The following is a 12,693-nucleotide window of genomic DNA, read 5'->3' as shown; positions in this document are numbered from 1 at the left end:
ATCATCAGGCATGGCCTAGGCACTGAACTGCTCATTTCAGAAAGTCCCAGTCCTCCAATTTTTGAGTTACAGAAGAATACAACCAACTCACATGGCATTTCACTGAAATCCCAAATTCTTAAGAATGAATGCACAGTTAATACATTGTGAGACTGAGACAGGATGAATTTTCTGACGTCTAACCTCAACCAGTTATGCCATATGTAGCATTTTGTTTGTATAAATAACTAAAATGAAGTCTGACTCTCTTGCTTTCATCCCAAAACAAACATAATGTGCTTTCTACATTAAGTGATATCCTATCCTTTTTGCCTTGATTAATCATTTTATGCCATCTGCAGCATCAACCTCTATGTGATACCTTGAATCAATCACTATTAATGTAGTGGTTTGGAATTGAAGATCAACAAAAATAGAAGTATCAAATAGCCCCCTCCATGCCAAATCTGAAGGAAACAAGCTTCTACTTGGGTTTTATGTAACAGATACGCATGATTCTAACATGACCGATAAGGTTACTTTTCAACAAAGCTATATTAAAACTTTCATTAGCCTCCTGCAGTTCTCAACACCACCACATGGATTTTTATCTTGCACAGTAGAACAGCAGATAAACATGCCACGGGGCAACCTAGACAGATTCATGCTCATAATGAAACCGCAGCCTAAAGAGAAACTCAGTATCAACACGTACATGTGTGTGTGTACACATGCATGAAAAGGCTTTTCTGCATGCAGATCTTTTTCCTAAAATAAACCCTCCTCTGCCCCGCTGCACTTTCTGCTGCACCTCCTAAGTCTGCAGCAATCTTGCCCAGTAAACTCATGTACATATATAGAACAGCACAAGGCATGTGACGGCTGAATGGAAAAGTAGGTAGAAAAGGGAGAAGAAATACAATGGATATGAATTCTTTATTGAAGCCTTTAAGAAAAACCTTAGAGGTGATGTTTTATAATCTAAAGGTAAAGGTCGGTGAAAGACAGTGTGAGAAAGGCTGTGGCAGTCTGCTGTAATCCAACAGCACTGCCAGGGCATGGACACACAGTAGCAGTACGTCAGCTTAGGAGATGATTGCTGGAAGGACTATATATAGACATTTTTGAAAAAGAGTATCCTAAAAATCACTGTACTCTGATCCCTAGTGGGGGAATAGGGCTTCAGACACCATCAGGTAACTGTGGTTCAAAATTTAGGTTTATGGGGAAAAACATGTGCCTAATATCACACTGGAGAAAAAAAAATGGACAAAAAGTATGTTATTGCATGGATTTACACACTTATGACCTTACATAACTTAGTATTGTGCATCTTGACTATTACTGAAACATATTTGGATAATGAGTGTCACAGGAGGAAGACTGCTGATATGGAGTGTTTAAATTAATTAATGTAGTGGCATTAATCTATGTTAGGAACCCAGAAGCTGGGACAGTGGATATGTTGCAAGCCCTTCATTAATAAGTGGAGCTAAGAAAGAGGCAAACCATAGATAATTTGCCTTAAGAGTAAGGTATTTCTTCAGTGAGCACTCTTATAACATGGGTTCCACTTTTACTTTGAAAGAAAAAGGAATTGATTGTGGAATTTGTAAGTACTGACCCAAGTTTCACCCAGAATATTTTAGCTTTACCAGTTGTGCATGTCACAGTACATACGATAAATTAAATTTAACAGCTGGAAGATGACACACTCTTAAGACAGAAGTGATTAGGGAAGGAGCCAGGGAGCCAGTTTAACCAGCTAGCTGGAGATTTCTTCTACATGGGATTTCCTGCATCACTACTCCAAGAAAATTCACAGCACAGGGGAACTATCAGGAGGAATGAGAAATACCTCAGCATCTGGTTGTCTAAAGATCACAGAAGGCTAATGTAGAGAAGGCCAGAGAACAATCTACAATCCAGAAAGCTTAAAAAAATGGCTTAAGTTTTATCTATCAAACTATGCCACATGCCATTCAGATATAAACCAGAATTTTGCTCAGTTCAACCCTTAACTTAATTACTTTATGTTATATCCTGTGTCACAAGCCTATCACCCACTCAGAAATGCAAGAACTGTTGGGGTACACTTTGAGAGCTGTTAAGCTCTATTTGAAGCTGATATTAGTGTTGAGAAAGATGCTGTTTCTATTTTTGGCTCTATAAGTAACTCTAGATTACATTCATTCCATCTGACACCTGATGAGAATCCCACGGCAACCCCAAGTGGAAATGTCATGGGCTTTTTCAATGGTCATTTGCACTCAGGACTAACACTTTCAGCCTTGTTTAGAATGATTCATACATCATTGCCTAGATTAACAGTTTTCTTTTTAGTTTTACTGACTTGCAGTTGTGCAATAATGGACTCAGACCAATGAAGAAAATGGTTCCCTCCTTTGGTAATGACAGTAGGAGGTATTTTTGTTTTAGAGGAAAGTTCTGCAAGTGCTTTCTCATAGATATTTCATTTTATCATTCTATTGACACGCTGAATGTGTCCCATTTGGAAGAAGTCACTGCCAGTCGTAAGCGTCCCACTGGATTTACAGCAAGCTGGAGCCTTCTCCCATAGGACCTCTATCACTGTAGCAGTTCTGTGGCCACCACATACAGGGATCTTTAATGGAACTGAGTTGTTGGAAAATTTCTCTGCATACCATTTCCTCTCAAATGATATTGTCAGAAAAATCTACACAAAATGATGTTGTATTAATCACGACAGATGATTCTGTGGGAATGAGACATGAGACCCAGCTTATGGTTCTCCTCCTACCTGAGGGATCAGATCAACCCTACCTGTGTGGGTCAGATCAAGCCACCTGACCCCCACAAACCTCCATCATGTTAGGAAACTTCAAACAACTGAAAATGCATGAGGTATGTTTAAGGTCTTTCCCCACTCATGTAAGTTGAGCAATCCTTCAAAACACAGATTTTAGGGTGCACAATTTGCCCCAAAAAGCTGAAGTTAGTTTTCTATTTTCAACGTGAATTCAAAATTCTCAGGATGAAGAATGCCTACTGGGCCTACTTTTCAATTAAATTTATATTGCTATCTTCAGTGAAGCCATCTGTAGTATGAGTGCAAATAAAATGAAAATTTACCACCCTCATTCCTGAAATTTAGCACGTGTGTGGTATTTCACACATTTAATGTGAGTGCCCCAAATGTCACTGTAAAGGTAAACACGCCAGTTTTTAAATATCAGGCACAGCATGTAGTTGCAATCTGTGACAATAAAATCTGGCTTTATAAAGGGAAGAAGGCATGCAAAGGTGAAACACAATTGTGATTTTTCCACTTCAAGCGGATGAAAAATAGGAATGTTCCTCCTCAAAACTGTGTTACATAAGTTTTATAATAAACCTCATATTCATACTGTAAATGATTTGTAAAGACAGAAAATTATTTTAAATATATCTGTATGCTGTTTCAAAGAGATTAAACCCCCTAATTTAACAGTACAATTTTCCAGCCTCTAGATTCTAGGCTGCTCTTTTAGTAGTTTCCAATTGTTTATTGTATTCTTTCAGTTCTTAACTTGAAGGTTGCCCTAAGGGCACTGCAAACAAGTGTACTAAGTCATGTCACCTGATGGGCCAGAAGTTATTGAAGCTTCTTTCATGCCAAGGAATTACAAAGTAACTGACATGAAGAAAAAAATACTTTCAGAGCTGAAGCAATTTTACATCAGGAAGATGAAAACAAGGATTAATAGATTTGAATGAATAGTCTTTTGTTCATACGGGAGAAAAAAAAGTAAGTTTACAACACAGTGTACCTAAGATGGGAAGTGACTGACAGTTATATAAGACAATAAAGATTCATCTTTTATATACTGTACAGAAAACACAAGGAAAAGTGTTCAAACAAATGCAGAGCAGGCAAGACATCAGCTGATACATATTTACACTATGAACTGCTACTATGGTAAAACAGAAAAGTTTTTAACACCTTACTCATATTGAATAGTCTCTCTACAAATGATAATTATAAGATTGGTCTTACATTCAATGGGCTATTTGTGAAATAAATTATAAATTAACTGCAATAAAGACAACAGAATCTAGATGCACATATCTTTAAATATCTCATCATTTACTATATGAAAGCAGCCTACTATGCAATCTAACAAGGTAACACTATGTTTGTGACTATGCCTTCACAAAATTAAAAGTATATGTGTATTTTTCATGTTAGAATGTGTCTGTCAATTATGTTATTATGCTCCACTGGATTAAGATTAACATTAAATTACCCAGAGAGGTAACAAGAGAGCCCACATGTCATTGTTCTGGAATCAAGTGTAGTCTTACTAAGGAGAGCATGACCACAAGCATATTTTGTATTAGTCTTGTTTTTAAAAATACTAGAATGTTATGAAAGATTGTCAGGGGTGTTTCATTATGATTCCTAAAAATGAATTTACTGGTTCAATCTCATCAGAATTTTTTCAACCATAAATTTCCCTTCAACATCACAAGGTTTTTTACTGATTGAAAACTACAAGGAGAAAGCAAATGGTTCTTCAAATTATACCTGCAAAAACTTTCTTAGTATTTCTTATATTTCCAATGTCACCTTGGAGAAAACCAGTAATGGGTGGCATCTAGCAACACAGTACTTTATTAGATAAGTAACAAAATGTAAGTGCTTACTAAGATTTGAACATGTAGATACATAGAACTTAATCAAGTATAGGAAATTTGCCTTGCATTGCATCTGTGCTGCATTTAATTATACAAGAAAATATACTTAAATAATCAGAAATCCATACAGTGACCATTATCATGATTATACATTTGTTATATACAATAAAACCCCCAAACCCTCATTCATTAGAGGGAACAAGAAAGTGAGAGTGTATTGTATTATATATAATAGCATATATAAAATCAACCCAACCACTGGAATTGCAAAATTAAAGTATTAAAGGATGAAGTAAAATAACCATTTTAAATTAGTAAATCCTACATTTCATTTGTTATACTTCACAGAATAATTGATTGTCAGGCATGATGTGAATAAGACCACAAATCTCAGCACTGCAAATCTGTTTTGTTGTTTGGACTGGATATTTCACTATACTTTCCTCCTAACGTGGCAAATTATATGGGAAACAATAAGAAATGAATCATACATCTTCTGCCTTATGCACATATTTCCTTTAGCTGACGGCTTTTGTTGTAACACAATAAAAGCTACCAAGTCCAAATTTGAAGAGGAATCTCTGCATATATTTTCAGAATACAGCCGTGTGTCACACAATGAGTTGCTATGATTTCAGTTCTTCCTCCTAATTGTCAGTTTAAAAAGTACTTTCAGCTCAGACACAAATATTAACTAAACCCCACCATGTCATTCTGTGTGAAACACTATCATAAAGCAGACACAAAATGATTATACAAGGTCACTGAGGGAATCACTGTTCGAGATGGAAATTGTGTCATGCATTTCTAGTTTTCCTTTTGAAGGGATTAATTCAAATATATGAGGATTTCCAACAAAATACTTCCACTGCTTTATACAAAAGCATCCATGGCAACTGCTAAAGTGTATTGGTGAATTGTGATCTAACTTCTAGCTGCTTTTTTTGAAAACAAAACAAAACAAAACACAAAAAAACAGGTATAGGCACATGCGCAAGCACTAGAAAAAGTAAATTCTTAGTTGCAGTGTGAATCCAGCTCATATTTAGCTTTTGTTTAGAAAGTGATTAATCTTCTAAATATAGTGATTTGCACTGAAATGTAGTAGAAGACAATTTACAAATCTGCTTTATTTCTCACACACACACACACACACACACTTTCATGCGTTTTTACATCTATAAGTATCCAAAAGCCAGACCAGAAGTTAGATTAGAATCAAAATTTAAACCCCAAACCAGCACAGCTAATAATCCAATCTAATCTGAACAATACAATTTATCCCATGATTCTCATGTCAAACCCATAATTCTGGTTGAACCACAGTTCAAATTTCATCAATAGAAAGCCATCCCACTCCTGGCTAAGAAATTCAAACGTATAATTAGCCTCACTGGGAAAAAAAACACTGGGGTTTGTTCCAGCCCAAATCTATTCAGATTCAGATTCTAACCTTGAGATCTGGTTTTGCCTTTGTCTGATGAACAACAAAAACATACAGAAAATATTCACAGTGACGAAATACAGATATATCTCATACCATTTAACTAGCTGTGTTTCCACTTGATAATGCAAGGATTATGCTAATACAAGAAAAATGTCAATAAAAAGTTTAATTCTTTATGGCTTATGGTATACCTCTGTACTGCTTGACACCAATGAGTCACAAGGTGTAAAATAGTAAATATATTTTATGGTGTTTTTTTAAGAAATGTTATAGATAGAGAAAGCTTTAAGTGCCCTAAGGTTCAATACTAATATGTTTTTTAAAAGTACTATATACACATACCAAAAACGTGTTCACTTCCATATTTAAATGTTCCTCTTTGTGCTGTTGTATTTTATGTAGTAAAATCTTTCATATATCACTTACTTTTTTGTCTTCGTTATATTTATGGAAAATTTCTTGTGCTCTTTCTTCACCACCATCCGTAAACAACATAATAATCTTATTGCAGTTAGCTCTAGAGACACTGTGCTGTAGGAGATACAAAGAGAAGCTTTTTTGTATTTCAGGCTATACGGAAAAACAACTGCTAGGTTTGACGGCTTTCATATCAACATGCTTACTACTATAACACGGTAATGGCAAAACTTCCAAAGTCTTTCAGGATTTAATTTAATACTCCCTTCTAAATGAAAAATAAAATAAAATAAATAAAATAAAATAAAACAAATTAAAATAAACCAAAACCAAAACAAAACCATTTTTCTGTTCCATGAGACTTAAATATTTTTGGATCTAGCCCAACACAGAAGAATGGGGATCTGGTGGTTCCTCTCACCTCCACCAACACAAGGAAAGCTCTTTAGCTCGTACCCATCACATCAACCCCACAGCACTCCTGTACAGATGTTCTGCATGAGACTTGTACAGTGAGGGCCTCTAAACATTTTTTCTCCTTTCTTTTCTCATCCTTACTTTTTTTCTTATCCTTACTGTCCTTATGGAAATTTGGGAAGGATGACTCTCTTATGAATTACTGAATATTCTTTTTTTTTTTCTGCTGGACTCCTACTCACAAAAACTATCAAGCTCACTGACCACTGAAATGAATACTCTGATAATTTAGGCATCCTACAGGTACATCTAAAAAAATCTACCTTATAAACTTAGAAATATTTTTGCATTTGCTATTTTTGTGACATTTCCTTAAAATAAGCTCCACCCTTCACTTCTTTAATTCTTTCCTGTTTTGTTTTTTTTTGTTGTTTGGTTTTTTTTAACACACTGAAATGAATAGCTAACTTCTAGAAAAGTATTTTAGAATCAGGTTTGTATAATATATTGCAGCCAAGATATGGCTGCCTAGAGTATTAAGATATCTCAATCACCTACTTTTCTAATTAGACTGCAACTCAGAGGTGAAGAACTGAGCATGTTCCATTATTTCTGGAGAGCAAGCCTGGAACAGAGAGAACTGAGAAGCCCCTTTGACTCCTAATTCAGCAAAGTAACTAGTAAAGCCACTGAGAAAAATGCAGTGTGTTGTGAAAAGGAATAAAAACATTGTTCCACAGCCAGAACAATGAAAAGGTGAATAGGAATTTTGGCTCCTAATGAAAAGAGCCAAAGGCTCCTCCTTTGGCATTCATCTTCTTTCCTTATTCCCTAAAAGTTAAGAATCTAGTCTAAGCAAATTGTTCATGAATTTTATAGCCAGTGGTCCTTGTTCTCTGTGTTGCATACAAATGGTCCTTGTCAGACACATCTTGGTACTTCTGAGTAGTTGGATGTGACAGAGTAAAACCCTTAAAGATTCACTAAAATAAATTCCTCTTCCACAAGCCTGAATTTTGCTATATGAATTTACTATAAAGTCAGGAAAATAAATAGGAGAGTCATCCTTACAAAGAACCCAGTTCTTCCTTGCTTTAGTCTTTTTGACTGGATAGTGACTAATTTTCACATGGCTGGTCAGATGAGATGATCCCACTCCCCTTTTTCATCCTACTCCCTGATCTGATTCCTTGTTCTTTTGTAATAAAGAGACTGAAACACCAAAGCCAGCCCACAAACATCAGCCGATAATCGCCAGTATTGCAGCTCCACGGTTCCACAATGCTCCCAGAAAACTAAAATACGAAAACTTTGTTTGCCATCACTATATTAACAGATGAATAATTATTCCTCAGAAATGATTTGTACTGGTAGTTCATACTCAGTGAATAACTACTTACTCAATAATTTGAAAAAAACAAGTCCAAAGATTTTCTTACATGTAACAACACATAAAAACTACTTGAAATCAATATATTCTCTCCAATCTCATCAGCACAGTGTTTCATTTGGAATTAAATAATTTATGATCATTTTTTGCTTGTGAAATATAACCTACAAGATACTGCTTTGGGCTGCAATCTTTTCGATATTAAAAAAGTAATAAAAGTAGAGTTGGATACTTCATAAATAAAGAAACTCACCTACATTTACAGTGATTTAATATATGGGCCAAAATAAAATCAGAGAGAAACCAAAGAGATGACAAGGAAGGGGACCCCAAAGCCTGATCATATAAAACTCTCTTATTGATTTTGAAATGAGCACTGTTATGGGCAATATGAACTCGAGCTAGTCTTTGTTTTAACTGACTACATCAGGATTTTTCTAATGGCTTACTTAGTATATGCTTATACAGTATCAGAGAAATGCAGTGTTTTCTCTTTATCTCCTAGTACTTACAGAAGGACACTTACTTACGCTACACTGTTTAGACACTAAAGTCATGTCATGGAAAAAAATTCCAAGATTTTAGCCTCCAAACAATATTGGAAATCTGAACATGAATAAGCTCAAATCATCCTGATGAATGAACTTAACACATCAGTCTCTTACAAGGGATCAAGAGGAAGGTGGAATTGCCTTTACAACACATCTCCTCCCCCCCACCCCGCCTTTGCACAAAGATGGAGAGATACTGGCTCAGGAAGCGAATATAAGTGATTTTGCAAAACTGATGCAGTAATTTCATCATTTTTCTGAACAGATTGCCTCAGCAGTCCAATGGATGTCTCTGCCCTCCCAGCACAGACCACAGCTGAAGAGGAATGTGTTGCCTATACAGCAGCTTCCCCGGGACAAAAACTGGCTTCTTGGCTTAAAACACAGAAGAATACAAGTTGGAACTGAGTCTGCGTATTAATTTTTTTAGCTCTCTCTTGCACTTGATAAAGGCCTTTTCTTTTCTTCTTTCAAACAAGCAGGCAAGACATGATCCATTTTATACTGTGCCTAAAATTGCTTTTGGTTTATAAAAGTTTCACATCTCTAAAATTAACTCATTAAGTAGCAGGTCAGGATTATACGTAGTGACATGACACTTCAGGAATGCATTTTTTATTATGAGTTTCATGTCACTGAAGAAGGAAAAGGTACACCAAACCAAAAATCAACTACTCAGATCAAGAAGAGATGATTTCAAGGTAATTTTTTTGACAAATTGTAGCTATTATAGTATGGGGGAAAAAAGCTCCTAAATTGCTGAAGCGGAAGTATTATTATTTTCAAAGAAATAGCAAGTTAATATAACAGTAAATAATGGAAAAATACTGCATAAAAATGATGGAATCCAGATTATTGATAATCACTTGTATTAGTATGTTGAAAAAACCTGAAGTGTATATTTCCATCTAGCAACATATCAGTAAGTTTTTCATGGCACAAGTGAAATATTACTTCGGTGTTCAGGAAAATTGTTTGAAATAACTGTCATCCAGAAACAGTACCCACAAAATTATTACGAAAATTTGAGCTGTTAAAAAATATTCCATTTCCATGGTCCTTAAAGCAATTGGACTGTTTGAATTCATAAATATGCAACCGGAAACTATCCCCAAGCATATTTTTTTTAATTTGTTTAAGCTTGTATTATATTATCATATTATATTGTCTTGTCACCAAAGTCCAGTGCTAATTCCATCACCAGCCCTTTTTCTCTTCCTGTCGGATGGATTTGCCAATATCTGAAGAGGATGACTGTATTTCTATAACCTAGTTCAATCTCTTCATTTCCCTTGATATACATATCCACAATGTCCAGCCATAATTTACAGGCTTGCAGAGATTATGTGAGGCTAATCACACCTCTGTTTCCACTTACAAGAGAGAAGGTCCCACTATGAGACAGATGTCCATTATTTTTTTAAGCAATTTTTTTAGTCCTACAAACTAGTCCACTTTGAAGCTTCCTCTGTGTTCAGGTCGTCTTAATACTGCCTGTACACAAAGTACGTATCTGGTGCTACACCAAATGTAATACATAATGTTAAGCAAATACAAGTACTGTGAGGAACAAGCTGTGTTTGGCAAAATTACTTGTGTCTTCCTGGCTCCCTCTGCACGAGATAAATGAAGAAAAAGGGGAGATGCCTTTCAGCCTAGTCTGAAAAAGTCCAACAGCTTTTAAAATCCTGTTTGCAGTTTTATACAACCATCAGCAGAGGGCACCCAATCATCTCCCCATCAAACCCCTCTGCTCACCTACATAGCGATCTGCTGAGAAAACACCCTTGAAAACATTGTATTTTCTTTTCCTCCATCAAAATTTACAAAGGTTAGAAATTTTTCAACCAGTTCTAGCCCTAAGCTGCATATACAATGGCAGGAAAGGGCCCTGAAGTCCAGAATCCAGCAGATTAAGGGAAAATGATTAAAGATTTTTACACTGGGAGACATCACTGGTATATTAAAAAAAAAGTAATAAAAAGAATACACTTCATATTTGTTAAGCTAGATCCTTAACAGCTGTAAATTGGTATAGCTTTATTTACACTAAGGTAAAGATCAAATATGCAGTCTTTATGAAGGTGAAAAGTAGAATTTTTTTTTAAAAAAGCAACACAAACTATCAAAACTAATTACTAATAAAACCCCAACACTTGTGGCAAATAGGAAACATTACTACTCAGAAGGCTAGTGCTTGGGTGCAAGTTAGAAAGTACAATGTAATTAAAACATGGAAACTGCATTTAATTTTTGAGGAAAACATTCTTTTTATACATCAGAAGGAGAAAGGAATTAGAATACTCTCAGGTGTCTAATACTCCTCTATTAACTAAGTAATTTGCTCCCCTCTGTCCTACTCAAGCCATGGTCAACTATTTATGACTTCTAATAAGTTAAGAAATTGTAGGTTAACTAAACATTGCTAGGAGATACTGTGGTAAAATTGAAATAACAACACTGTTATTTACTACATTTACACTGTTATTTAATACAGCCTTCCATTTTAAAATTACCTGCAAATCAATCACTACCACAGCTATATGCCAACTGAGAATCACGTGTTAAATGAAAAACTAGCTGAATGAATGAAGTAAAAAAAGTACAGCACATTGAAAACCAAATTTATTCATGAATCTTAGCAATCTGCTGGGGGATCTGCAAAGAAAAAACATATTGTCGCGATAAATATACTTGCTAAATAAAGGTTTGCACTTCTGTCACTTAGTTACACAATGGAAGAGCGTGCAGTGGCTATCTGAAAATTCAAGTTCTCCGTCTTCACTTTACAGCAGAGATGAATTTCATACTTACATTTAGCAGCTGTTCAAAAGCATAGCTAAAGCCTTTTTTGTAATCTGTAATTCCTTTAGCAGAGATTTTATAGACAGCTTCTTTCAGCTTCTTCTTGTTCCTCACATTAGCTTGGACAAGATGATTAAAGCAACTGACGTTCTGAGCATTATTGTTAAACTGTAAAATAAATAGAAATAGTATTAAAGACAGTTCATCTCTTCTAGGTACTGTAGCAGTAAAGGCTAATGTTTTCTTGATCCAAGAGATAAAGCATGTCACACCTGGATTTTCATTTCCACTACATTGAGAATGTCCAGCAGTGTCTACAGATTTCAAAACCGGGCAATAAATATATTTTTAAAAAAGGTATTTGGTGCTTTACTCTTTGCTGCAATCCAAAAAACTCTATTACAGTGGAAAAATTCCCACAAATCTTTTTTCAAGCTCATATAATGAAATCAACCTAAGAAATGCAGAGTTAGGGAAATAAAAACCATGGGGAAATACTTATTTTACTTTTTTTAATCATGGAAAAATATTGGTTGCATTATCAGGGGACTTCCATATTGCACATATTAGTCTGCTTTTTTACAGTGAAACTTGCAGACCATTATCAATTAGTAAATATACCTTATAGAAAAAAATACACTCTTGGGAAAAAGGAAGGACCTGAGAGTATAGCTGTTAATAGCAGGATATTGTTAATAATAATACAAATGTGTGTATTGAAAACACACATATTTGTGCTCTCTTACCCACATATCCGTAAGGACTGCTCTCTGAAAAATTCATTTATATGAGGTTCCAACATTATTTAAAAACATATATAGAAATTTTTTTATGTGCAAAATGCTGTCTGCACAAGTAGAAAACAGTTTATGATCTTTTTAAAATTTGTCTCTGTATAAATATACATACATACATGTATAAGTACAAATATATATATATATCTCCCAGTAGAGAGGGATGCAGAAATGCGTCTCACTTTTTAGCTACCTCTATATCTATCTATCTAAAGTCAAAGATGAGATTTCTCT

The 12,693-nt window shown here is 35.0% G+C and overlaps 1 protein-coding gene across 13 annotated transcripts in view; it reads right to left on the bottom strand.

The window, feature by feature from the left end:
• The window catches only part of CACNA2D1 (calcium voltage-gated channel auxiliary subunit alpha2delta 1), a 426,426-nt gene that overhangs the window by 78,809 nt on the left and 334,924 nt on the right, over positions 1-12,693 (bottom strand). For all 13 annotated transcript variants that reach the window (XM_069801699.1, XM_069801697.1, XM_069801705.1 and 10 more), the window contains exons 11-12: positions 11,675-11,833; positions 6,512-6,616 (exon numbers count right to left, since the gene is read on the bottom strand). In XM_069801699.1, coding sequence (XP_069657800.1) covers positions 6,512-6,616; positions 11,675-11,833 — 264 coding nt within the window. The remainder of the gene's footprint in view (positions 1-6,511; positions 6,617-11,674; positions 11,834-12,693) is intronic.

Source organism: Haliaeetus albicilla, chromosome 14 (genome assembly GCF_947461875.1).
Source record: "Haliaeetus albicilla chromosome 14, bHalAlb1.1, whole genome shotgun sequence".
NCBI lineage: Eukaryota > Metazoa > Chordata > Aves > Accipitriformes > Accipitridae > Haliaeetus > Haliaeetus albicilla.
Note: the sequence above shows the minus strand (reverse complement) of the source record. Positions and strands in the feature narration are given on the sequence as shown.